General features: G+C 34.2%; 2 protein-coding genes across 2 annotated transcripts in view; one reads left to right on the top strand and one right to left on the bottom strand.

Moving 5' to 3' along the window:
- Positions 1-19,319, bottom strand: part of LOC124372474 (proclotting enzyme-like) — a 60,992-nt gene extending 41,673 nt beyond the window's left edge. Inside the window, exon 1 of the mRNA XM_046830880.1 lies at positions 19,154-19,319. Within this exon, the coding sequence (XP_046686836.1) occupies positions 19,154-19,235 (82 nt within the window). The 5' untranslated portion in view covers positions 19,236-19,319. The remainder of the gene's footprint in view (positions 1-19,153) is intronic.
- LOC124372464 (anaphase-promoting complex subunit 4-like) lies at positions 5,593-21,978 on the top strand. The gene is made up of 2 exons (XM_046830870.1): positions 5,593-5,867; positions 14,368-21,978. Exon 2 carries the CDS (start codon positions 14,407-14,409, stop codon positions 16,948-16,950), a length of 2,544 nt encoding a protein of 847 aa, XP_046686826.1. The 5' UTR covers positions 5,593-5,867; positions 14,368-14,406; the 3' UTR covers positions 16,951-21,978.
- Positions 21,979-23,334: the final 1,356 nt, after the last annotated feature.

The following is a 23,334-nucleotide window of genomic DNA, read 5'->3' as shown; positions in this document are numbered from 1 at the left end:
TTTAGTCTATGACATTTTAAAATAACACTTTTCAATAAATCTGATTTGAGGTCAGAGTTTCCTATAAAATCTCTCATCGAGGGATATTATCCTTAAAGTTTCTCATATAAAGCCACAATTCCGTCTATCAACTCTCGTATAGAGACCATTCTTATAAAAATCTCTCTTTTGGCATCCACTCTTCATTGCCTCCAAAATACCCCATTTTCCCGGTAACAGGTACACGGCACTGCCTCTATCCTGGACCTCGACCTGAGACAAGCTAGAGCCTTTTGAAGTCATGAACAGAATATTGATAAGACCTTCCATGTCCGGAACCATACTCAGCATCTCGAGAAATCACAGAAAATAAGTCGACACATAATACACGAAGCAAAGAGCCTTAAAACGCCATTAACTACTTTTTCGCCGTATTCATGATATGTTGCCTTGTGAAATGTGTTGCCTATATACACACACAACAACACACACACACAGGAACAAGTTAATTGTGGAACAATAACAACCACATGAAAATGCGGTTACGTTGTCTTGCGCTCCTGCCGCCTCTTAGGAAACGCGTGGTTTGGATGGTACTTAAATTCACTGTCGATCCGAAATAGGTATTTGTTTTTAATTTATACTTTTGGATTTTGAGGAATGTCACAAAATATCTCATTTATAGTTATAAAAGAAGATTATAATTTCCATTGAAATTCCTGATATCATAGATCGCTAAAATTTAATTTGTGCAGGCCTATACTTTACATTTTAATAGGAAAGCTAAAGCATTAACACGATGACTAAGTAGACGCCTTACTGTACCAGTTAGCATGAGTTCAGTCTAACCCAAAATAGTCCCGAATGGTTTGAATAATCTACACTAAATGGGTACAAATAGCTATTTAGTCTGTATTTCCCCCTTAAAATAGAAACATGTCATAATTAATATATTTCAACATTCTATAAGTTTTCGTAGAACAGACAGAATTGCATAAAATGATAAACAAATCCATTTTTTATGTGAGGGAAAATTAAAATTTAAAAAGTAAAAGATTTTCTTATTAGTTAGTTCAAAGACGGCGAGGAAATCGGCAAACAATTAATGGTTTAATCAATATTTAAACATCATAATAACATTGATATATTTACATATTTGATGTGCGAAGATGGGACTTCCCCGATTCCCATATTTGTACTCAAGGATTGATGTAAGCTTTAAAGTGATTGAAACAAATTTAAAGATAGCTAAACATTGCCATATACGGGATATCAGTATGGGTAGGTGTGCGAAAATATTTTAGGAAGGGCGGATGGTAAATATTATATGGCATTTTTAATATTATATATTTTATATACAGATTGTTACAAACTTTTGGAATTAAACTACGAAAGTGGTTAAATGATTCTGATTGAAAAACTGTTAATTATAACCTTGTACAGTACAATCTTCTCGTAATTTATTTCTCCCATGATGCCGAATTATACCTGATGGTATCGTGTTGCTGTTGTTGTCTTGCCGATCATGTGATTTTATAAACCAGAACTAGAAATATCAATAGTGTGTATGTCACCACCTGAATTTGTCAAACACATATTCTGTAACTGTAGGCGGTATCAGCCGCTCTATACAATTTTAAAGCTTGGATCAACATTAAATCTTTGATTCTTAATCAACGTACTTAAAGCGTTCTGTCCTTTATCTCTAATATAATATTTACTTTAAATAAACTGGTATATAGTAAAATTACTGAATTCAATGTACAGTACAACAATGGTGGCAGCGGTTTGTACGAGGCGTGTTCAGAAAGTAAGTACCGTTTCATTCTACTGCCGCCGTAGCGCTATGGTGTTCCGCGCATGCGCACTAATCGTCCTTGTTCACTTACTATCGACTCACACCATTTAGTTGTTCTACGTTGTGTTTTCAGTTTTCTCTGAACGTTTAAAATGTTTAAGGCAATTAGTGATCCCGCCGATTGTGAAATTCGTTCTGTAATAAGATTTTTTAACGCAAGGAATGTGATACCGGCTGAAATTTATCGTCAACTTCGAGATGTTTATGGGGAAGACGTGAATGAGCGAAGGAATGGTGAGAAAGTGGGTTAGAATGTTCAATGGTGGTCGAGCAAATGTGCATGATGAGAATCGGAGCGGTCGGCCTTCTCTCGTCACCGATAATCTGGTAAGGGCAATTGACGAAAGATACAAGAAATCAGACGATTCACTATGACAACGCTATCTGACGACTTTACGGACTCTTTTGTACGAAATTGTTTCGGATTACTTAGGTTATCGCAAGCTGTGTTCCCGATGGGTTCCAAAAATGCTCACTGACGTGCACAAAACCGAGAGACTCGAAAGTGCTTTGACTTTTCTCACACAATACAGTGATAATGGTGAGGATTTTTTAAACAAAATTGTGACAGGTGATGAAACTTGGGTCCGTCATGTCATACAGAAATCCAAACAGCAGTCACTGTAGTAGCGACAGACGCAATCCCCGAAGAAACAAAAATTCAAGACGACAATTTCTGCACTAAAAATCATGTACACTGTCTTTTGGAATCGGAAAGGTGTTTTGCTGATTGATTTTCTCCCAAGAGGTGAAAGCGGCAATATATTGCGAAACCTTAAGAAAACTAAGGTGGGCAAGCGCGTAAGTCAGCTTATCGGCTGATGGTAGCTGGCTTGTGGAGGAATGGCGCGTCTAACACGAGCCATGGCGCCATCACTGAAGCTGTAAACCCAAGCGCTATTCTCGAAATGGTCTCCGACATAATGAGAACGGAGTTCGTATTCAATAAGCCATTCTCTGTTGACTTCTACTCCAGAGATGAGTGGAAATCGCAAGATAACATCCCAACAATAAGAAAGAGCTTTGTCTGGTACACGGATGGCTCGCTTATTAAGGGTAGAACTGGATATGGAGTGTTTCGTCAATCCCCTAGAACTGCCCTTTGCGGCAGTTTGGGTCGGAACTGCTCCATATTTCAAGCCGAAATCTATGGTATCCTAGCCTGTGCCAACCTAGGCCTCACCAGAGGGTACCAGGGAATGAACATCTATATAATGTCAGACAGTCAGGCAGCTCTTAAAGCTCTTGACTCCAACAGCATTGGATCCAGGCTTGTGTGGGAGTGCTTTAACACTCTCTGCAAGCTTGGATCACGCAACTGTGTGCGTCTTGGTTGGGTACCGGGCCACACAGGCATAGGTGGCAACGAATGCGCCGACAGGCTTGCCAAAAGCGGAGCAAGCATGCCATACACCGGTCCAGAACCGAGTTGTGGTATAAGCAAGTCAGCCGCTTACCAAAATATAAACAAATGGTCCAGGAAGACACACCGCTTGCGGTGGCAGAGTCACCAAGAACAAGCACTCGGCAAAAGACTGCTTGCCGATTCTAGCTCCGGCTTCACCAGATGGCTGATGGGGCTGGGCAGGGATCGGGTTAAGCAAGTGATTGCCTTGATCACTGGACACGGCCACTTCAGGAAACACCTAAACACTCTAGGTTTACGAAATGAGGACTCGGAGTGTAGACTCTGCAATAAGTCTGAAGAGACTGAAAAACACATAATACTGGACTGTGAGAGACTGGGAGCAAGGAGAAGGGCTCTTTTCGTTGATAAACAACCAGGCGACGAACCAGATGCTAGTATCGGGGAAAAGCTTCTTAGCCTAATTAAGGGCACAAAGATAGGCTTACCCCTCTAACATCAAAGGGGCACACAATAAGCTCAGGTTGACGTGTGAGGATCTATGAATCCACCCCAATATCCCAAAGCAAAAAAAAAAAAAAAAAAAAAAAAAAAAAAAAAAAAAAAAAAAAAAAAAAAAAGGTGGGCAATTCAAAACAAACTGAGAGGAATGCTTAATGCTTAGTAACGGAACTGTGTTGTTCCATGACAATGCTCGGCCCCATACCGCTGGTGACACTCAAACATTAGTTCGACAATTTAGTTGGGAGCAGTTCGATCACCCGCCTCACAGCCTGGACTTGGCACCGTCTGACTACCACTTTTCCCCGCACATGAAGCGCGAGCTAGGCGGCCAACGCTTTGAAATCGACGATGAAGTGAAAACGTGGACTCGTGGCTACATTCGTGTCGAGAACCTTCTACGAAGAGGGTATAGGAAAATTGATTACCCGCTACGACAAGTGTTTGAACATCAATGGAAACTTTGTCGAAAAAAAGTTAAAGGTTTGGGATTTCTTGTAGAAATAAAATTGTGTTGTAAAGACTTGTTTTACTTGTATTTTTCTTAAACTGTACTTACTTTCTGTACAACACGGTTCGTACATTAGACTTGCCACTACGCCTGTTTCCTTCATTTCCAGTTCTCATTTTGCATTGACTAGTGCAAGTTGGTTGTTACAAGTAGTCACATTCAAATGCCATGCACAAAATAACATTTGCCTTTTCAACTTTCCATTTTTGTACTACGCCATGGCATACGGCAAGTTGACATAAATAAGTACAAGCGTGTTCTCTGAACTGTTCCTTTATTCTGTCCCGGTTTTACATTGGTGACGGCACACTCGAGATACCCTAATAGCTCTGACCTTTCTTTGGATGCCTGTGCTTACAAACACATTAAAACAACTAATTCTGGGCCTACTACATGGCATCGACATTAAAACATAATTAATTATAATACAGCCGACGACCGATAAGAATTAAAATAAAGATATTTGTCCCAATATAATATTGTACATGAAATTAATTCATATCATTACTAACTAGCGTATTTACTGTCCCCAATATTATTCCTGTTCTCTTGCGGAATGCTAATAAACTGGTTCTATACGAAATAATTCCGCCAGGATAGTAACAATAATTTAGGATGTAGGCCTACTCTAATAATAATAATTATTATACTGCAATACCGAAGTACCAGTTAATGTATCAGAGTAAGAATGTTATAGGTTAATCTAATTAGCTAGTGGAGGCTGTGATAGGCATATGGAAGTCTCTTTTGAACGTTCAGCAATCCTTACTGAGAACACTCACTTCAAACTCTTTTTGTGATAAAGATATAAAAAAAATACTGTGTTTCAGTGAATTTATATATTTTCAACTAGCTCTAACTATAAATGAAATTTGGTGGGTAGGCTATATGAGGAGTAACATTAAAGTTAGTTTGAAAGGGTCAGGTTTTGTTCTGGATGATACTGGTGGTAATGGGAATTGACGATGTCAACAAAACGAGAATGAATATTGATTAAATATGTATGAAAGTTCTTATTAAGTGGGGGATTTTAATTTATAGTTCAAACTTTAGTTTGATCTGTAGTTAGTTATAATAGGATGACATAACTTCCCGAAAATTGAGATTATCCCGGTTTTTACCGTCCCGAAAAATTGTCCCGGGATCCAGTTTTTAAAAAGGTGTTTTAAAACTATTTATAGATTTCTCTCCATTTTGCTTGCGAAATAGGAAATAATTATATTTGAGTTGTTTCTAATATATAAACGTATATAATTTTTGTTTCATTTCAGTTACTCTGTGCTGTTGTTGCGCTCTATCTATCAGCAATGAAGTAAACTAGGTACGCTTGTCACGCCTCTATTTTTACCACCACTATTCACTACACATTACTGTTAAAACAACGTGACTTTAGTTCTGTTGTAGAAAAGAGAAAAGGTTATGTCAGTCACTTAGTTACTTATTCATATACGAAATGTATTAACAGTATTATATTGAGCTACACAATTCTGATACTGACTGCAAATTCAGTGAACTTATTGTAAAGAGCAAAATTGCACAAGAGAGTGTTGATAACGAGGATAGTGCTCTCTTGTAATAGTTCATTACCAGTAATTAATTATACTCTTCGCCAAGATCAATCAACTCTATCTACGAGAAGGGTTTTACTATAGGTAAATCTAGTTAGTAACTTAGTTATAGGAATGTCAATTCCATAATAACTTCTAGCCTTAAAACCTAAAACAATATGTAATACCAATTATATTCTATTTAGGTTTCAGGCCCTAATATAATGAAGTATCTCGAGTTGGAGTATCTAATAAAAATTGTTATAAACTGGTTTGTGTTAAATTTATAAAATATCATTAACAAAACATACTGTAACTGTATGAATAGGCTAGTTGTTCTGTAGAATAAGGTATAAATTGATGTGTTCTTGTTTATTCAGGGAATGAGTAATTGTGAAAGTAACGGCCGCACCGGCAAAATACGAGTTTTGCGTTATTAAATTATTGGATTCGTCCTACTGAACAAAACAATGTAAGGTTTCATGGGGCGGAAATGAGAAATAACGAAGTTGTAGAACATAAAAAATGGAACTACTTTTCACGCGCGGAGCAATATTTTCACATTGTATTGTGATCAAATAAAAGCCAATACCATAGCAGACTTCAACCAGAAAAGGTAATGGATTCAGTGAGGTTAATGGCTGGAGTAACCAATAACAATTTCGATGTTAGTAACAATTGTGCTCGTCCTTCTTAACAAAAATATATATGGTTCAAAGTTGCGGTATCAATTTACATTAACGTGACCATGGAAAGGTATGTTAATTTTTTTTCTGAAAACAATATTGAAGAAAAAATTCGTCGGCAACGAAAATCAAAGGAGCTACGATTTTTTTAATCCTCTGAAAACTCCGTTTTTAACAGTTTCCTATAACTCCCGCGTCTGCTCAAACTCAGTATAGCCAGATTTTAAAAACCTATTATCATACCAACACCGAGAAATTATCGTACTTTCATATAAAATAATCGTACCAAACAAATTTAATGAAAATGTATGTTATGTTCGTATAATAAATTATGTTATAATTAACTTTTGGTTTGTTACTTGTATTAATTTGTCAAAAATCTTTCATTGTACGATAATAACTACCCATCGTGTATATTACCGGTGCATAAAATCAATGAAATTATCGTACCTCTAGCAACACTATCCATATTTGACAGTTTGGTATTACTCCGCGCCTTCTCAAATAAAGAAGGGACGCCATTTTGAACTACCGTTGTTCCTCCACGTCTATTCTTAACCTCCTAGTTCAGTAGTGGTAATGGCACACCTTTGTGTTGGATGTTCGGTATCTCACGTGGAAGCAATTCGTAAAGACAAGTCTGACTAATACGTTAATCCTGTCAACGATGCCTGCCCGCTGCGCAGTGCTGAGCACTGCTTGCTCTTTTAGAAAAAAAATTAACTCGAGCTTGCAAAAGTCTAATCCCAGATCACGTGATGCCCCTGCTCCTTAACGCAATAATGTCCGAAAGGCATAAATATAATACAATAATATACTTTCCCCCAGTTCATATGCACCTGTGATAATAATACTTGGCTACAAATGCCCAACCCATGAAAAAAGTCCATTTTCCATGGTCACGCTAATGTAAATAAATACCAAAGTTGCAATCTCAAATAACTATGTTTTTTAATAATTGAAATATAAATTTTAATGTGTTGTTATATTATTTTGTGTATTTTGATTCTTGTTATATATGACTTTTAGGTTAATTTACAACATTTGTTTGTTTCATCAAGTTGTGTTTACTACCTATCAATTATGGCGGGAGACATTCGTGATCAGAACATCTAGAATTTGATCTTTTAGTGATAAGTACTATCTCGAGGGATGTTTTTCGTATGTTGTCATCAGCGCGGGCTACGGCAGCACTGAATGCACGTGTCAGGCTGATATGAACTTTTATTCTCAGAAGGTCTAAATCATCAAAATCTTTTATTTTAGTACAATTTCCCCTGATTTCAGCATTATTGTTATTTTACGTATCCAAAGATAACATAAAGATGTCATCAGCAGTAACCAATACGAGGTTGACCACAATCATAACAAGACCACGTGACGCCCGTAGAACAATAAAGTATTACTCCGCTCGAGAAAAATAGTTCCACCTTTAATGTTATGTAACTTTGTTATTTGTCATTATCACTCCATGATACCTTATATTGTTTTGCTCGGGAGGACGAAAGCAATAGGGTAATAACGCGAAACTCGTTTTTTTCCACTCCGACAATTAAGTTTACAATTACCAAGTTAATCTTTATTTTGATTATTACATACCATTAGAAACACTTATCTACTCTATATTGTAAGAAAAAAAAACCAGTGCAAGATATAGTTTAATTGTAAATTATAATACATACTCTCGTCTGCTGTAGATATGGCATTGAGAAATTAAATCAAAGGTTAATAAAACCCAAACATTAACACTAATGGCCGGAGGCAATCGTGATTAAAACTGAACGTTTCTAATAACATTTGAGACAGTTACAGGTGTCGAAAATGCTGAATAAAGTAAAATTACGGAATAAATATATCGATTTGTAATTGTTTTTTTGTTTTTTTTTTTTTTTTTTAACTTGTTTCTTTATTTCAGCTAGAAGCGCTGGCCACAGAAGCCTGCATTGATGGCTAGGGGCATTTCTAATCGATACTTTCTTGTGCCAGATCGTCCAACGTGATCTGAAGTCGGGAAGTACCGACCGTAAACTTTCGTGGCCAACAATGCGGCCTTCGTCGCTACCCCTCATTTCTGGCGCATCTCTGGAAATGCTACCTGAATTCAAACACATATCACTTCAGTGCTCGTAAAAGTAAAATTTAACTTTCCTCTATCTATAATATGTAAGTACTTAACTACTTATACCAGGAAATAACAAATAGTATAAACAGAAGATTGCATTGGTAGCTTCATTCGATTTTTTTTAATTATTATTTTTAGTTCGTTTTTATAGCTACGATTGTCGTAAATATTATTTCAAACTCTTCACTATGTAATATATTTCAATTTTGAAAAATTATTTAACTATCTAGGAGGATGTTTTTCTTTTGTCGCCATATTGTGTGGTTATCGAAGCCCCTGAATTGTTTTGGGCATATCCGATCGCTATTTTTTACTTCAAATCGCGTTGGGCGAGCTGGCACGTAATCCGAGGTCGGAAAAGTACCGATCGGACATAGGTTAGAACCATCGATGTGTTCATACGTTGATGGTTATAACATAACTTTATAAACATTGCAATAATTATAACAGCCATGTGTAATATTACAATATATTGGATTTCTTATAACCATCAATTATGTTGTTCACGTGACGTGTTTCGTTTAGTAAAAAGAATTATGAGACCTTAAGTCTATCAGTTACCTAGGACGTACGATTCGATCTTCGTAAGGTAACAACGTCTCGACCTTTTATTTTGGATTGGCCAACTGTTACTGACGTTGGTATATAGTCATGGCCGTTTAACTACGTGAGAAACTATGAATTCCTTCTGTATATTACCCCCATCAGGTGTAGATATTATGTAAGAACGTAGTTCCAGTTCAATTTGATTGTGGTTTTTGCCAGTTTCTAGGTTTTCTTCTATATATAACATCTCGTAGGATGAATGTGGGTAAATGCTGTTTTATCCATTTTAGAAACAGAACAGTAACGGTCGAGATGTATTAGTGAAAACGTCAACCTAACTGGGCCAATCAGTTTAACTTCGGGATTTTCGTCAGTAGGAACGACCTTAACTCATCTCTGACTCCAGGTCTTTGATCGATCACCTGATGAGAAGTGTCCGACTTACCGCAGGGTGAATACTTTTTCTGGAAGGTCGGGCAGGCCATCTTGGCATGACGCTACCCACGTCTCCAACAGTTTACTCGAGCGTCAAGTCTACATCAGTAAAAAGTAGAAGACGAACCTGTCCGTCGTTGTCCCATACACTAATCTATCGCGAGTCAAATTGTCCTTTATTGTCCCGTATGAACATGTTAGCCTGTAGTAACACCTTTGTTTAAAGAATCCTTATTAAAAGGTTCCCCTTCTGATGATTTCAGTTTAGTAAAGAGAAATTGCTCATATGTTATGTTGGATTTCTTATAAAGTATTTGTGAAACTTAGATATTAGTACCTACATCTAACGTTCTATCTTTATAATATTTGCGTTGGATTTACCTATTTACATAGCCTAATAACAAATAGTAGTTAGGGACAGAGTGACCTCGCCGACATCAGTTCCTTTTGGGAGGCAGGAAACAAGAACCGTCCTTACGTCAGTATGATTTAATTTTCGCAGTAAGTCAAATAAAGCTTGTTATTTCTAAAAATATTGTTTTTTAAATCACCTGTATGAAAAAATCTTCCAAAAATAGTAGCCTCCGGATAGTACCAAAGTACCCAAATGTTCATCTGACAAGTAGAATCTGTCATAAATATTCATGAATCCTCCCCTTTGGTGGTCATGAACAGCTACTGGTTTTTCATCACTTTTGTAATATTAATTAGTAGCTACAGCAACCCACTGAAACTGCTTGATCCAACTCATGGTTGGTCACTTCGCTTTACATTCTAAGCAGCTGCCAATAAACTTAAGTATCTTAAAAAAATAATGTAAGAGATACTGTCTGTTCTTATTTATATATTTACATGAAGTTTAGGCTTCTGATGTTTCTTTCCAGTATTTTAAGTTAGCAGCATTCTTAATAAATTTATCGGTACATTACCAATTACCACGTTGTATACTTCGATTAGATTTTTTAAACGTAATACTTCGAAAATGTTTTGTAAGGAGTGGTGGAAACATGCAGAGAATATAATTTGCTACTATATTTCTAGATTTATTCAATGTTATAATGACGTAAATAGTGCCCTGGCAAGGTCCGGGAAACAATTTAAAATAGTAAAATTTGTATCGTTTTGGTATTTGTTATTACTAATACGTAACTTATATAAAGTAAACAAAGAGACGAGTGTAAAGTACGTTACTTTTATATGAGTCCGAAATTGAAAACAATGGACCTGCATTTGATGCGTGAAAACATTAATCTGAAAGTATGAGCATTAAGGATGTAAAACCTACTTGCTGGTAGACACGTAACGTGCAACTGTCAGCAAATCCTGCCATGTGTAGCGTCTATCAGACTTATATACATGTACGCAATTATTAGTTTATCAGCTGTCCAAAGATACCAAACGTTATGTTGTAGGTTAAATTTAAAATTATTGTTTTTGGGCACATTTTAGTAGTAAATGCTCATGTGTGCGACGGCTCGTCAAAACTTCCATATCATTACAACTCTAAATTCCTATAGGCTACCACATATTGCAGGTTTCAACCTAAAAAGTAGTAGCATACATTTCTAAGAGGACTTTATTTACAAAGTAAGAAAATATGGAGCAATTTCGTTGATACCATAAAGTACTGTATTCGCAAATGTATCACTGAATATACTGGTTTCGTGGATTTCCTGCTGTCGCATATGATACAAGTTAATCACAATATAGGATACTATGTTAGTATTTTTGGTACTGTTAATCGAGCATTGTCAACATTGCTCAGTTTCAACTAATTTTGCATGTTTCATAATATTTTATTAATGATAGAATAGTAAAAATCAAAAAATTGTATACAAACTATGTTTGTGAAAAAAAAACAAAAAAATCAGAACAATTGTATTGGTTCAGTTTCATTTCGTATTGGTGTAGTAGAGTAATATTAACGTTCCCGTCCACCAAAGTGAAAGTTGAAACTATCATTACCGCATTGTTTGTTGCGATCAGTTCAAAGCACATTATTAGAAGGAATAACTCTTAATTTAAATTATAACATTTTGCCCGCTGTCACTTGTATCTGGGGTTATACTATGCTAGACGAGATCACTTATTACTCACTGAAAGATTGGTAGTTTCAGCTGTGCTATAATTAGATTGCCGATGCAGTTTGAGATAAACATAACAGAGAAAGTCTAAAATCCATTAAGATAAAATTAACTTAAAATACGTGTGACAATGTATTAAGTTATTTTAAAATTGATATAAAACACTAATATAAGTATTAAGGTGGTCCTAACGTTGCACGGGCCAATTAATGTCAATTGCAAGGCATTTTAACTATAGGAAACTCCTTTAAAAACTTCCAAATAGTTTTATGTTATATTTTGTGGAGGCGGAAGTTAGTTACATAACATTTCGGCGACAATAGTGCAAATTTTGCAATATAGCTCAAAAGCGGTAAACAAAATCTTCTATAGCGGAAGGTAATATGAAATTTGGCAGCAAAGCGTATAAGTGAAATGTGCTCTCAAAACTTAACCCTTTAAATGAATATCAAAATAAATCAATGCGCGCTGAATACAGTACCCTCGTTTCTCTACTTTTGAAATAGGTCTGCATTTCCAAATCTACAAGACAATAAAGAAGTGATTTTGAAAAATTCACGTAGATTAAGAGAACCCCTATAAACGGACAGCTAACTCTTCGGTTTAGGCAATGGTGACAAAAGGTTGGATCAAAAATAAACATTTAAAACATAGTAATTTTAAATATTGAACTAGTATAGTCAAATAGGGCACCAAATTATTAATTAAGTATTATCTTAGAGCTTGGGAATACATTTTTAGTTTTCAGATAGACTCTCGTTGTCCAAAATGTATTGATTATTTTTATAGTAATAAATCATAGAACTAACTTGTGTAGTGTGTAAAATCAGAGTGATTTTTATACATCTGCTTTAACTTAGATTTTTTTTAATGTGATACAGTATCCTAAATGTATACAGACATGTTCATATGGAGTATGAAATTCATTGATTATTGTATTGTATCCGAATGTAAGCTACTATTAGGTTTTCCTATAGCCTACTCAAAGTAAGTGTCCAATGTCATGGAGAATAAAATTATACACCTTAGAATTATATACATACAAAGTTCTTATAACTTTGAAAGAATAAACTGAATGCAATCTTATTTTCTCATCAAAAGGTGAGGAAACAACACTTCTAACTGAAAATCTCTAATCATAATATCTTAGAACCTACTTACTGAGCGTTGAGGAAATGATCATTCCATAACGTCCTATAAGCTCGAATTTCATTATGATCTGAATTAAAATAGTAGTGAACATCACATTCTCCCTCGCTAGCCGGGCAGTGGATAGTAAGAATTATTTCCTATTTGCCATAAGTATTCGATATGAATTTGTTTCAATCCATCACGAGACAACGGATTTTATTAAATTCTTCAGCCTCAAACGAGTAAACACCAAAAAGATGAGCTTGGCCCTGAGGCATGTTTATGCTCTGAGCCTAAATTAAATTAGAAAGTTCTTGGGCTATATTCCCTCAACCAGTCACTGCTAGTCGAAGCCAATCAAGTCCTTAACTTATTTACCGTGATCTTGCTGTCTCATTCAAATCAAAATGTACTCGTAGAATCCGAATACGAGGAGAGAGTATAAAGATTTTCTAGTTTTATACTTATCGACATGTTAGAAGAAATAATGTAACTTTAACTTTTTTATTAATTAAAATTTGTTTTCCACATATTACCTTTTTGACAATGGCGCAGTGTTGTTAATACATCTGTTATCCCGAGATAACCGAATCAAGCAATATCGAGCGTGGCTGCTGCTTGGATGAGTGACCACTGAGCGATCCTGTCCTTGCAAGAAGCCCGTGTGCCCGCCAATTTGTAGTGGTTCGGAATACAACTTTAAGCCGTTGGTTCCCAGGTTAAGTGTTAGAGAGGGCTTAAGAGCCCATATCGTAAAATAAGACATCCTTTACTTTACTTTTTCTTTTGAATTCAGAGAGTTTATATTTTTCCAATAGAATTAATTCAGTTCTATCACAAATTAAGAAACTTGTAAGTGGCGATCTTTTAAGAATTTTGTAATTGATCTGTCCAGCAATGTCGATGTTGGTTTTATAAGGGTTAAAACCAATGAAACTGCAGTAGTGAAGATTTAATAATTGAGAGTAAAAGATCACTGATTGACCATGTAAATTTTATGATAAAGCAATGATAAAAGTTGTTTTAGTATTGCGCTTTTAAAATATTTCGAAAGTAATTTGTAAGATAGCGATTTTATGATAGTTTCTAAATTAATGTAAAAGGTAATAAACCACCGTCAATTCTACATGCGTGAAATAATGATGGTTTTATAATGGTTTTGACACAAGTGTGTAACAAATACAATATTTAAAAATCCATTGGTTTATTCAAATTAAGCCACATTTAAAATCTATGTATCGATAGGCTTAACTCTTTTCATCAACCTACTTCATTGAACAGCATTCCATAAATATTTATCAGGCTTTCCCATATGGTACGGTAAATTACTCTGCAAGAGGTAAATTTGTACTAATCTGAAATGGTATAGGTGATTTATAAAATATCATACAGATAATATTATCCTTGTGATTTATTCGGGATGGTTGTTTTAAAAGTTAATAAGCTCAAACAGTCAATATATCTTTCTTTCATAAAATATAATAGTTTTAAATGTAGATACATTTTTAGATACTTTGTACATTATGTTCAAACATCTCATTTGACAACTTTTATTGTAAAATTGTTTTTAATATATAATTATTATTGATAATTTGTTACAGTAACAGCTTTGGTGTTGAAGATTTCAAATATCTGTAAGAATGGCAGGACACATAATTCGCCAACTCGAAGAAAGACATTTGGCCGTCACAGTTGATTTGATGGTGTGGTCGAACAAAATGGATCTTCTAGCTCTTTCCAACAGTAAAGGAGAAGTATCCCTGCATCGACTGACATGGGAGAGAGTATGGCTGCTATCTCCACCTACAGCGGATATGGTTGTACGTAAACTGGCTTGGAGACTAGATGGCCGTGTTATTGCAGTGGCATACGTGCCCAAAGTGATCGCGGTTGGACAAGAAGTGAAAGGAGAGGTGAAACTGATCGACGTTGAGAACAAGGATATCTTACATTCAGTCATATTATCAGACGACGTGTCTTGCTTAGTCTGGTTGCAAGGGAAACAGTTTCAAAACCAACATTTTAGTGGTTGCTTCAATCACAGACAGGATGAAAGTGATTTCTTGCCAAAACTTCCTCCCTTTTCAAGAACTGAAAGTGATTTCTTGCCAGAACTTCCTCCCTTTTCAAGAACTTTGGACTCACTGCTATTCAATATCAAAGAGAATATAGACGATACTAAAAGAACTAAGAATCAAATGCAACTGAATTTTTTATTGATTGGAACCTTTAATGGCAATTTACATTTGAGTGTATTTGGAATGTTCTCCTGTGGTTTGATTAATATAAACAAGTATATGGCTGATACTGAAAAGGGAAAATATGCCTCTGTCTTAAATGCAGAAATAAGTCCTGATATGAAATCATTGCTCTTATTAGTGGCAGTCGATGAAAGAAAAGTTTACGCGGAAACTGTGAAAGCGAATAGTGGGGACTCCAAAACCGATAATACTGAAGTAGAAAAAGATGATGAAAATGAAAATGCCGACAAAAAATCTGCTGATGAATTTGAACTGGTCATTGGCAGAGAATACAAAGTAGTTAAACTAGATACAAGAGTTTTATCATCCATGTCTGGTGAGCTTCATGCCCTTTCTTTAAAGCATGGATATATCATATCTCTTTTAGATTACTTATCCAAAACAATGCGTTCAATAATTGAAGCATGGGAAAACATGTATATCCTTGAGATTGAATCAAAACTTTCAAAATATACAGCATCTCTACCAGAAGGTACTGTGTCGGCTGATTTCTTAGAATTGTTATTATTTGGCAAGCCTTCAGAATCTCTTGAATGTTTTTTAATGGAAGACTTGCATGACAAGGGCATAGATACATCGCTTGGCCAATCTATTAAGCTAATCCATTCTAATATACAATTAATATTGAATCATCTCTTATCTGCAGGACAAAATCTTGCATATCACTTAGCAGAGATGAAAGGAATGGCCAAACTTACAGATCGTTTCAAAGTTTTGGGATTGGAAGAAGACATTTTAGATGAAGCATTTAGTGCAGCTGGAGCTTTCCTCATCAAAGGAATGGAAGTTCAACTCGTCATAGAAGAGAGTAAGAAGAGGTACGGTGCATTTTTTAAGTGGCTGTATGCTATAATCTTAAGAATGACAGATGATCGTAATACAGACCACACAATGTCAGATTTAACCACAGAAGATTTAGAGTTAATTGCAGATTACTTACATAAGCTTGATATTAGAACTGCTAAGGATGGAGTAACAAAACGGCACGGTTATTTGGATCATATAGGTCAATCCTTGGTGACCATAGATTTAACTGTTCCTAACAATATAGAACACGACAATTTATGGCAGCAGTTGTTGCAAAAGAATCCGCGTCTTCAAGATAACGTTTGTATTATTAAAAAGTGTAAAAATACACCCCTGCTTCAACAACATGGCAGGTTGAATGAGGTCGTCAGTAATGTTTTCAAAACTCCGGAATATACAATAGGAAACATGTTTCAGTTGGATAAAATTGTTGAAATAGGTAAAATTGCGATCAAGAGGTTATCTATGTGTTTACTTGACAATAATATGATTCTGTTGAGTCTTGTTGAATCAAACTCACCAGACAGATTGCAGTTGATTCAGATCGCAGCTAATGGAAATAAATCTGACATTAAAGTAAAAACCGTGTTATTTAAGGATAAAGATGAAGTTGTAATGAAGTGTTTGGATGTTCAGTTTTATCTTCCTGATGTATTATCGGTTCTTCTAGAAGAAACGGATGAAGATAGAAATGCTGTCATTGTTCAACTGAAAAGCAAAACCATTTACGACAGTACACTAGACGTAATCGATGGCAATTCATTAACAGGTTCTGTAGTAACGTGTCAAATCCCAGATATGGTAGCTTCAATTTTTGCTGTTAGTGGAACTCGGAAAGTAGCAATTGTTTTATCTAAAGACCGAAGGAAAGTGAAGCTGTTTGAAATGGAAGGTGAAGATGAAGATAATGATGATATTGTTTTAATGGAAACTCCAACGAATTTTGTAGAAGCCCCAACAGTTGATTGTAGATTAGAAAACGCAGAAACAGTTGTTGATGAGGATGAGATCGATTTTAATGATTTACACAAATTAATTATAGATGCCAGTAAAATCTCTTTAGAACCTAATTTAAGTATTGCGTCTCATATAGAAGAAGGAGGAGGCGACAACTGATGTGTTTATCTTCCTAATACTGATTCTCTGGTACTTGGTTGTTGTGTAATGGAGTACAAATGGAGAAAATATATTGCGATATAATTCGTTGTAAGATACTGTTTGTCAATTGTGACATGCGGTTTAAAAATATTATAAAAATAATACTAATATGGATCTTATATTAATTTGTGGTTTCTTGTAATCGTTATATTAAAAATCCTCAACGATCAATATTTTAAACGTTTTTAGTGAGTGTAGTCTTTCGATAGCAAGGCTACCTTATTCAGACACCCCATAAAAGTCAATACAAAAAGTATAAGTGAAACTTTTTAAATGTTGGTTGTTGTGAATTTGTAATATAGTGATAAATAATACTACTATAAATGGACATGTATTTTGTTAGTATCTATACAAGATTGAGACATTTCTGAACGCCACAGGATTGTCAGATGTCCAAAATGGTTTCTCAACGAGCACCTAAGGTAAAGCCAACCTGTGTATACTATTTATATAATTAATTAATATCAATAATAATAATTAACCGATTAATATAATAAATTGGTTCAGCAATTCCAAATTTTAAAAACTTTGCCATTAGTACTATAGTTATAATTTAAATCTAACAGGTAGTTGGAAATCAATGTCGAAAATACCGTACAACAAAACGTATGAGTGGGTATACACGCGTAAAAGTTATTTATTTTCTTGTTTTGTTTTGAGTTACCCTAACTACATTTAATCAGTATAAATAGTAAACAGTATAGTAGAATTTATATAATATTTCCCAGTCGTAAACTTCAGCTTTTTCCTCCAAGATTAACAATTACTATTCCGACCTATACATAGCACTGCTATTTCAACATACTTCGTGAAACCCATAACTTGGTACAACAACAGTAGAATGTAACCCGGATGTAACAAATCACGATCAAGGGCCAATTCGGTTGAATCTTAATCTTTCATTTGTTCCTATACTAAGAATTAAACCTGTGATATCGAGGGCACATTTGATAGGCTCTGAAATATGGGCTAATTTTAAATCAGAAGCGGTCACTGATAAGGAATAAGAACTCTGCCCTCTTTTTGATAAATAATAGAGCTAAATAAGTCTTATCAGCACTCATTTCATAGTTATTTTCTTGTCCCAGTTGAACCAATTAGCTATCTTCATTGTTAAAAATCCTAAACCCAATTTGCCTGACCAAACTTTTGACTCTTCATCAGCATTTACTACAACGTATTTTGTAAAAATTAGTATACTAATAGTTAATGGACTATAACAGTGTTTATTCTAACGTTTATGTTGTAAATAGAAGTTAAGCGCGACATGATCAAACGTTTTTCACAAACGTTCAGTTACTTTTGATTCGAACAATTAATTAATTGGAACAAAGTTTTAACAAAGGTACTTGTAACACAATAACCACTAATCCTCAAAACCAAGGACGAAGTGATAATTTCATAACTTCATTAGAATACCGCAGACTGTGACGTTATGCGTTTTTTTTTTTTTTCATGAAACGCAATTAATGCCACGATTGCACGCACAATTATAGGGTTTCCCATCTTTTGTAATAGCGAAATATAAAATATGCAGTTGCTATATAATGTTAATGCCGTACAAACTATTTGTTTTTGGCATACGTCTGATTCTTCGTAGGCTACTTATGGGTGCCATCTATATCTGACTTTTCGCAGGTTTACGAATGTAGGACGTTAGGTTGGATGAAAGTGTTAGATGCGAGACTCTTATTCAGTTTCTTTTACAGAAACGTATATTTAATGTCAAAATTCAATTTTGTATAATAGCTAACGAATCTTAGCCGAAAACATCGAAGACTAAATTCAAATTGTCTGTTAAGCATCTATAACTATACAAAAGAGTTATAAAAAATGTGTTTAATTATAGTTTAAGTCTAATACCTATAGATTGATAATTTACTAACACTGAAAATATTATCAGGGTATATTTTAAAATTAGTTACAATATTGAATACTCAAATATGTTTTATTAGTTTAGGTGTCTAAAAATATTATACTCGTATAAAATTATTTGCAAACAAAGTGCATTTTTTAAATTCAGATTTATTGTCAATTCTAACATTGCGCGTTTGTTACAGATTTATGTCATAAGCTTCTTAAATATAAAAACTCGATAATGTATATAAAATCCTTTGCTTTTTACAAACTACTGGAACTGGATAATATTTTTTCAACTTACCTTGATAAAGCGCTTGGTCGGAGAAATAGGAAAATACCGGTGGGATGAAATAAACACACAGCCACAAACAACAACTGAGCATTTTGAGAAGTGGCTGTCTTCCTAAACTCAACCACCGCAACTGCCTCCAGAATTGTCAACAATTACCTCGCCACAGCCACCGACCCACCACTTAGTTGCGGGTTTCCCCGATAGATGGCAGTGTTGCCAAGGTCAAGATCTGGGGTCGCGGCCGTCGTCGCTTGGGACGTGTCGTATTTATTCTGAAGGAAATTAGTAGCGACAAAATTCCTGGATTCGAGTTATTCACGGCGAGTATTACAAGCCCATTGTAGCATGAGAGTTAGAACCAGTTCTCTTCCTCACCTATTTATAGGAAGATGGCGTGACCTGGGTTTTACGTGGATACAGATTTATTCAGAATCCACGTTATATTCAAATTCTGTTTCCCTTACTTCTATAACTTTGGTACAGATTAGTTTATCCTGCCAGCATGCTCTTAGAAAACCCTTGTAGTTTGTTGCTCGCACCATGGAAAATTAAATTAAATTACTGTATTGTAAAAACTTCTACTACAATGAATTAAATCTAGCGATTTTTATGACAACTAATAAAGAAATTATTTATCAATCACGTACGTGTTTAACAACCTTCAAAAAGTGTTTCCAATAGTTGGATGTTTAAATAAAGTATAAATTTTCTTTTTCGAAAAGCTAGAGCTAAGAGAAAACACTGTTCAGTACGTTAGATACTTATTCTAGTAAAGTAATCGCTTTAAAAATAGGGAAAACCTATTCAATTTTATAGAAAATATTGATTTGTAATGTTTTCTCTTATCCTTACAGGAAATAATGATTAGAACTAAAGGTGTATGATGCACGTTTCAAAGTTTTTTGAGAGATTTTTTCACTAAATAAACCAAAAGTGCAATCTTTCACAAGTGAAGTGGAAAGCTTTAATCAGACACGTCTGTTTAATATTAGTAACACAACCAGATTACTAAATTACTTATTTTAGTAGCTACAATCTAAAAATCCAAAATATGTTAGCTCTTGTGTTTAAAAACAACATACTATCTAGCGTTTTATTACTTGTGACATGAAATTAGTAGATCATCATTGGTGTTAGTAACAATAGATTTTTATTGCTAGTAACAAAAACATATTACTAGAATGTAGTTACTAGTAACTACATATTACCTTAATGTTATTAGTAACAAGAAGAGATTACTAGATAGTTGTTTCTGGTAAAGAGGTTATACTTTATTAAACCCTCATTACACACTTTTCATTTATATTCAGTTTAACACATGTACTGAGGTATGTCAAGTCAATTTGGTAACAGGTTGTTAAAGCAGACTTTAGCTTTTATTTCCATGAATCCAAGAAACTTTGTGATGTTAACAGATAATAGAGTGTATAATCCTTCCCCACCACTCTCTCTCTCTCTCTCTCTCAGTCCCATCTCCATACAGTAACGATCCTGCAATCTTAATGATAGTCTTTATTTCAAGTTCCAGTTTTAGTGTGGAAGACAACCGTAATTAATGATTACTACAGTGTAATAGCATTAAAATATTTCACAACTCAAATCCCATGTGTATTGAGAGAGAACAGGAGACTGCAGACTTCAAAAAACTAAGGGAGTACTTTGGTACATATCACTCGAAATAATGTCATGAACTAAATAACTGTACAAACTATTGAAGTTAGCAGCTGAATGTTTAACATTTTCAATAAGATCAGTCAATTAACACTTTATATGTAATTTTAAGGCAAAAGATAAAAGATGTCATGTACAATCTTTGTGCATTATTGCCCATATCCCAAAACAAATTAATCCAAAAAATTGTATTGCATAAGCTTACATAACATAAATGAAGGCTTGGGAACATAATAACTGCCTGATTCAAACCAAATTTGGTACAGAATAAACACTAACATGCTTTGAATAATTTCATTAGCCAGCCTTATACAGTAAACAGTTTCAAGATGAGGGTCAAAATATTTAAAAATTTGTGTTAACCGTTTCTTTTTTGACCTGGAATGAACCAGAAACCTAAGATGTTAGGTATAATTTCAGAGTAAAAATAACCTGTGGTTTAAATTTTAAATTTGTGTTGTTATATAAATTATGTGTGTAATTAAGTGTTAAAGTGTGTAATAAATTGAAGTCTGTCATTTGGCCAGTGTAAATGTTTTAACGACTGTTTGTTTATTAAGCTGTTGTTTATTGCCATTTAAGTTACAGAACCATTGTTTAAGAAAATGGTCATTCTGCACATAAACCTTTTATCTTACCAAAAAAGAACCATTTGGAATGTATTAAGAGTATTTTGTACAATTTATTGCAAACCATTGTTGTTTTTAATTGCCTTATTCACAAAAAAAACTGGGACAGAGACTGCTATCTAGATCACTCTTTTTTGTGTTTATTTAAATGAGCACTCAATACTAGGAACAAAAATAAGTATGTTAATTAAATGCAGCAATCAGTATCATAAGTATTTTAACTACCACAGGGAAGTGTCATGTTTGTGTCAAAAACATGTTTTCATGCCATGAATATCAAAGTGGTATGTATATAAGTAGTATAAGAAAAGTAACATTGTAAGTCTATATAATGTTTCTGAGTTTTATTACGTATCATTTTATTGTTCTCAATATTGTTTTATCTACTTTTAGTTATGTAATCTATGTGTAGACTATGTATGACACATTTGTATTTTAGATATATATTATATTATATATTGTATGCTAAAAAATTCTTGATTTTTGAAGTAAAAGTTATAAGAAAACCACAATTATATTGGTTTAAGAGTGATACATTTGCATTTTTTATTTCCATCCAACCCTAATAACGTACTGAGACTGATAAGTCCAGTAAAGTAGTGCTGCTGATTTGGTGAAACAAATAGTCTCGCACGTGTGATCATGATTAAGGTAGTAGTAATTTAGGCTCATATATTTCATTATTCAATTAGAACTATTCCGTTGTATTATATAAACATTTTTATCAATATTACAGAAATATTTTGAAATAAATTCAAATCTATATTGTTTATTGCCAGTTTGGTTGACATATTTTACATGTGTTAAGTATAGGAATATTATAGCTAGAACCTGATTCGGTGGTATTCCCGGAGATAACCATTACTTCTATACAATTAAGGAAAGTAAATATGTTCATTAGTTCACATTAACCATTGCAACATAGTATAGCTCATACCACTTATCAAGGACATACAATGATAGAAGGTGCTATTTTGTTTGGTATTTTCTGGCCAATTAGATCGATTCACTATTTCTTGAGATTTTGGTCCACATTTTTCAGTGCCTTGTATATTTATGCATCATGTCAGAAAAGGAATTTGCCTAAATCTTTCAAGAAAAGCAACAAATTTCAACTTGAAATAATTTACCTCTCCTTATTATCCCACTACACGTACAGTGAAGGCTCCAGCAGCAATGTGTTCATGTGTCATATACTCTTTCCATACATGACTATAAATCAAACCACACGTTACTAAAAATGTGTCAGAACCTCTTGTTTTTTTTACATAACGACTAATTCTAATAAGAATCGTTACTCATTACATTCTGAGAAATAACAGATTTACTAATAAATATTTAACTAGTTAATTACAGCTAGAGTGGAGCTCAAAACTGTTCATTGAAAAATTAAGTAATTATGAAGAGGGTATAATAAGTAGTATAAAGATTTTATGTTAACACTGTGGCAAATTTCTAGCCGTATTCTAGAGGTAAAAGACCTTTTTGTTTTACAATATTTTTTTTAAAATCGCATCCCTTGCTAGGATTTTCCAAAGTTTGAAAATACTAATTTTTTTAGAGCAACACTATTTGGAGAAATGGTGTATGCATCCAGGTTTCTAGATTGTCGACATACAAAATTTATTTTACATTTTGACTTTCATATAGCACATAGGTAAGGAAAGCTACAGCTCTTTACCCAAAAGAGGTCACAGGTTGATTCATTGTTGAGTTAATAAAATTTTACAATTGGATTTGAACTATTTTCTCCAATGAAATTTCAGTGTAATTAATAAAAATACTGTGGATTAGAAAGAAGTCCATTAGATAAAGAAGCCCTAAGATAATTTAGGATATCTTGAATATTTAAGGATTATGACTTGAAACAAACAATGTGCTGCTGATTAA

This window comes from Homalodisca vitripennis, chromosome 1 (assembly GCF_021130785.1).
Source record: "Homalodisca vitripennis isolate AUS2020 chromosome 1, UT_GWSS_2.1, whole genome shotgun sequence".
Lineage (NCBI taxonomy): Eukaryota > Metazoa > Arthropoda > Insecta > Hemiptera > Cicadellidae > Homalodisca > Homalodisca vitripennis.
The sequence above is the reverse complement of the archived record's forward strand: the minus strand, read 5'-3'. Positions and strand labels throughout refer to the sequence as shown.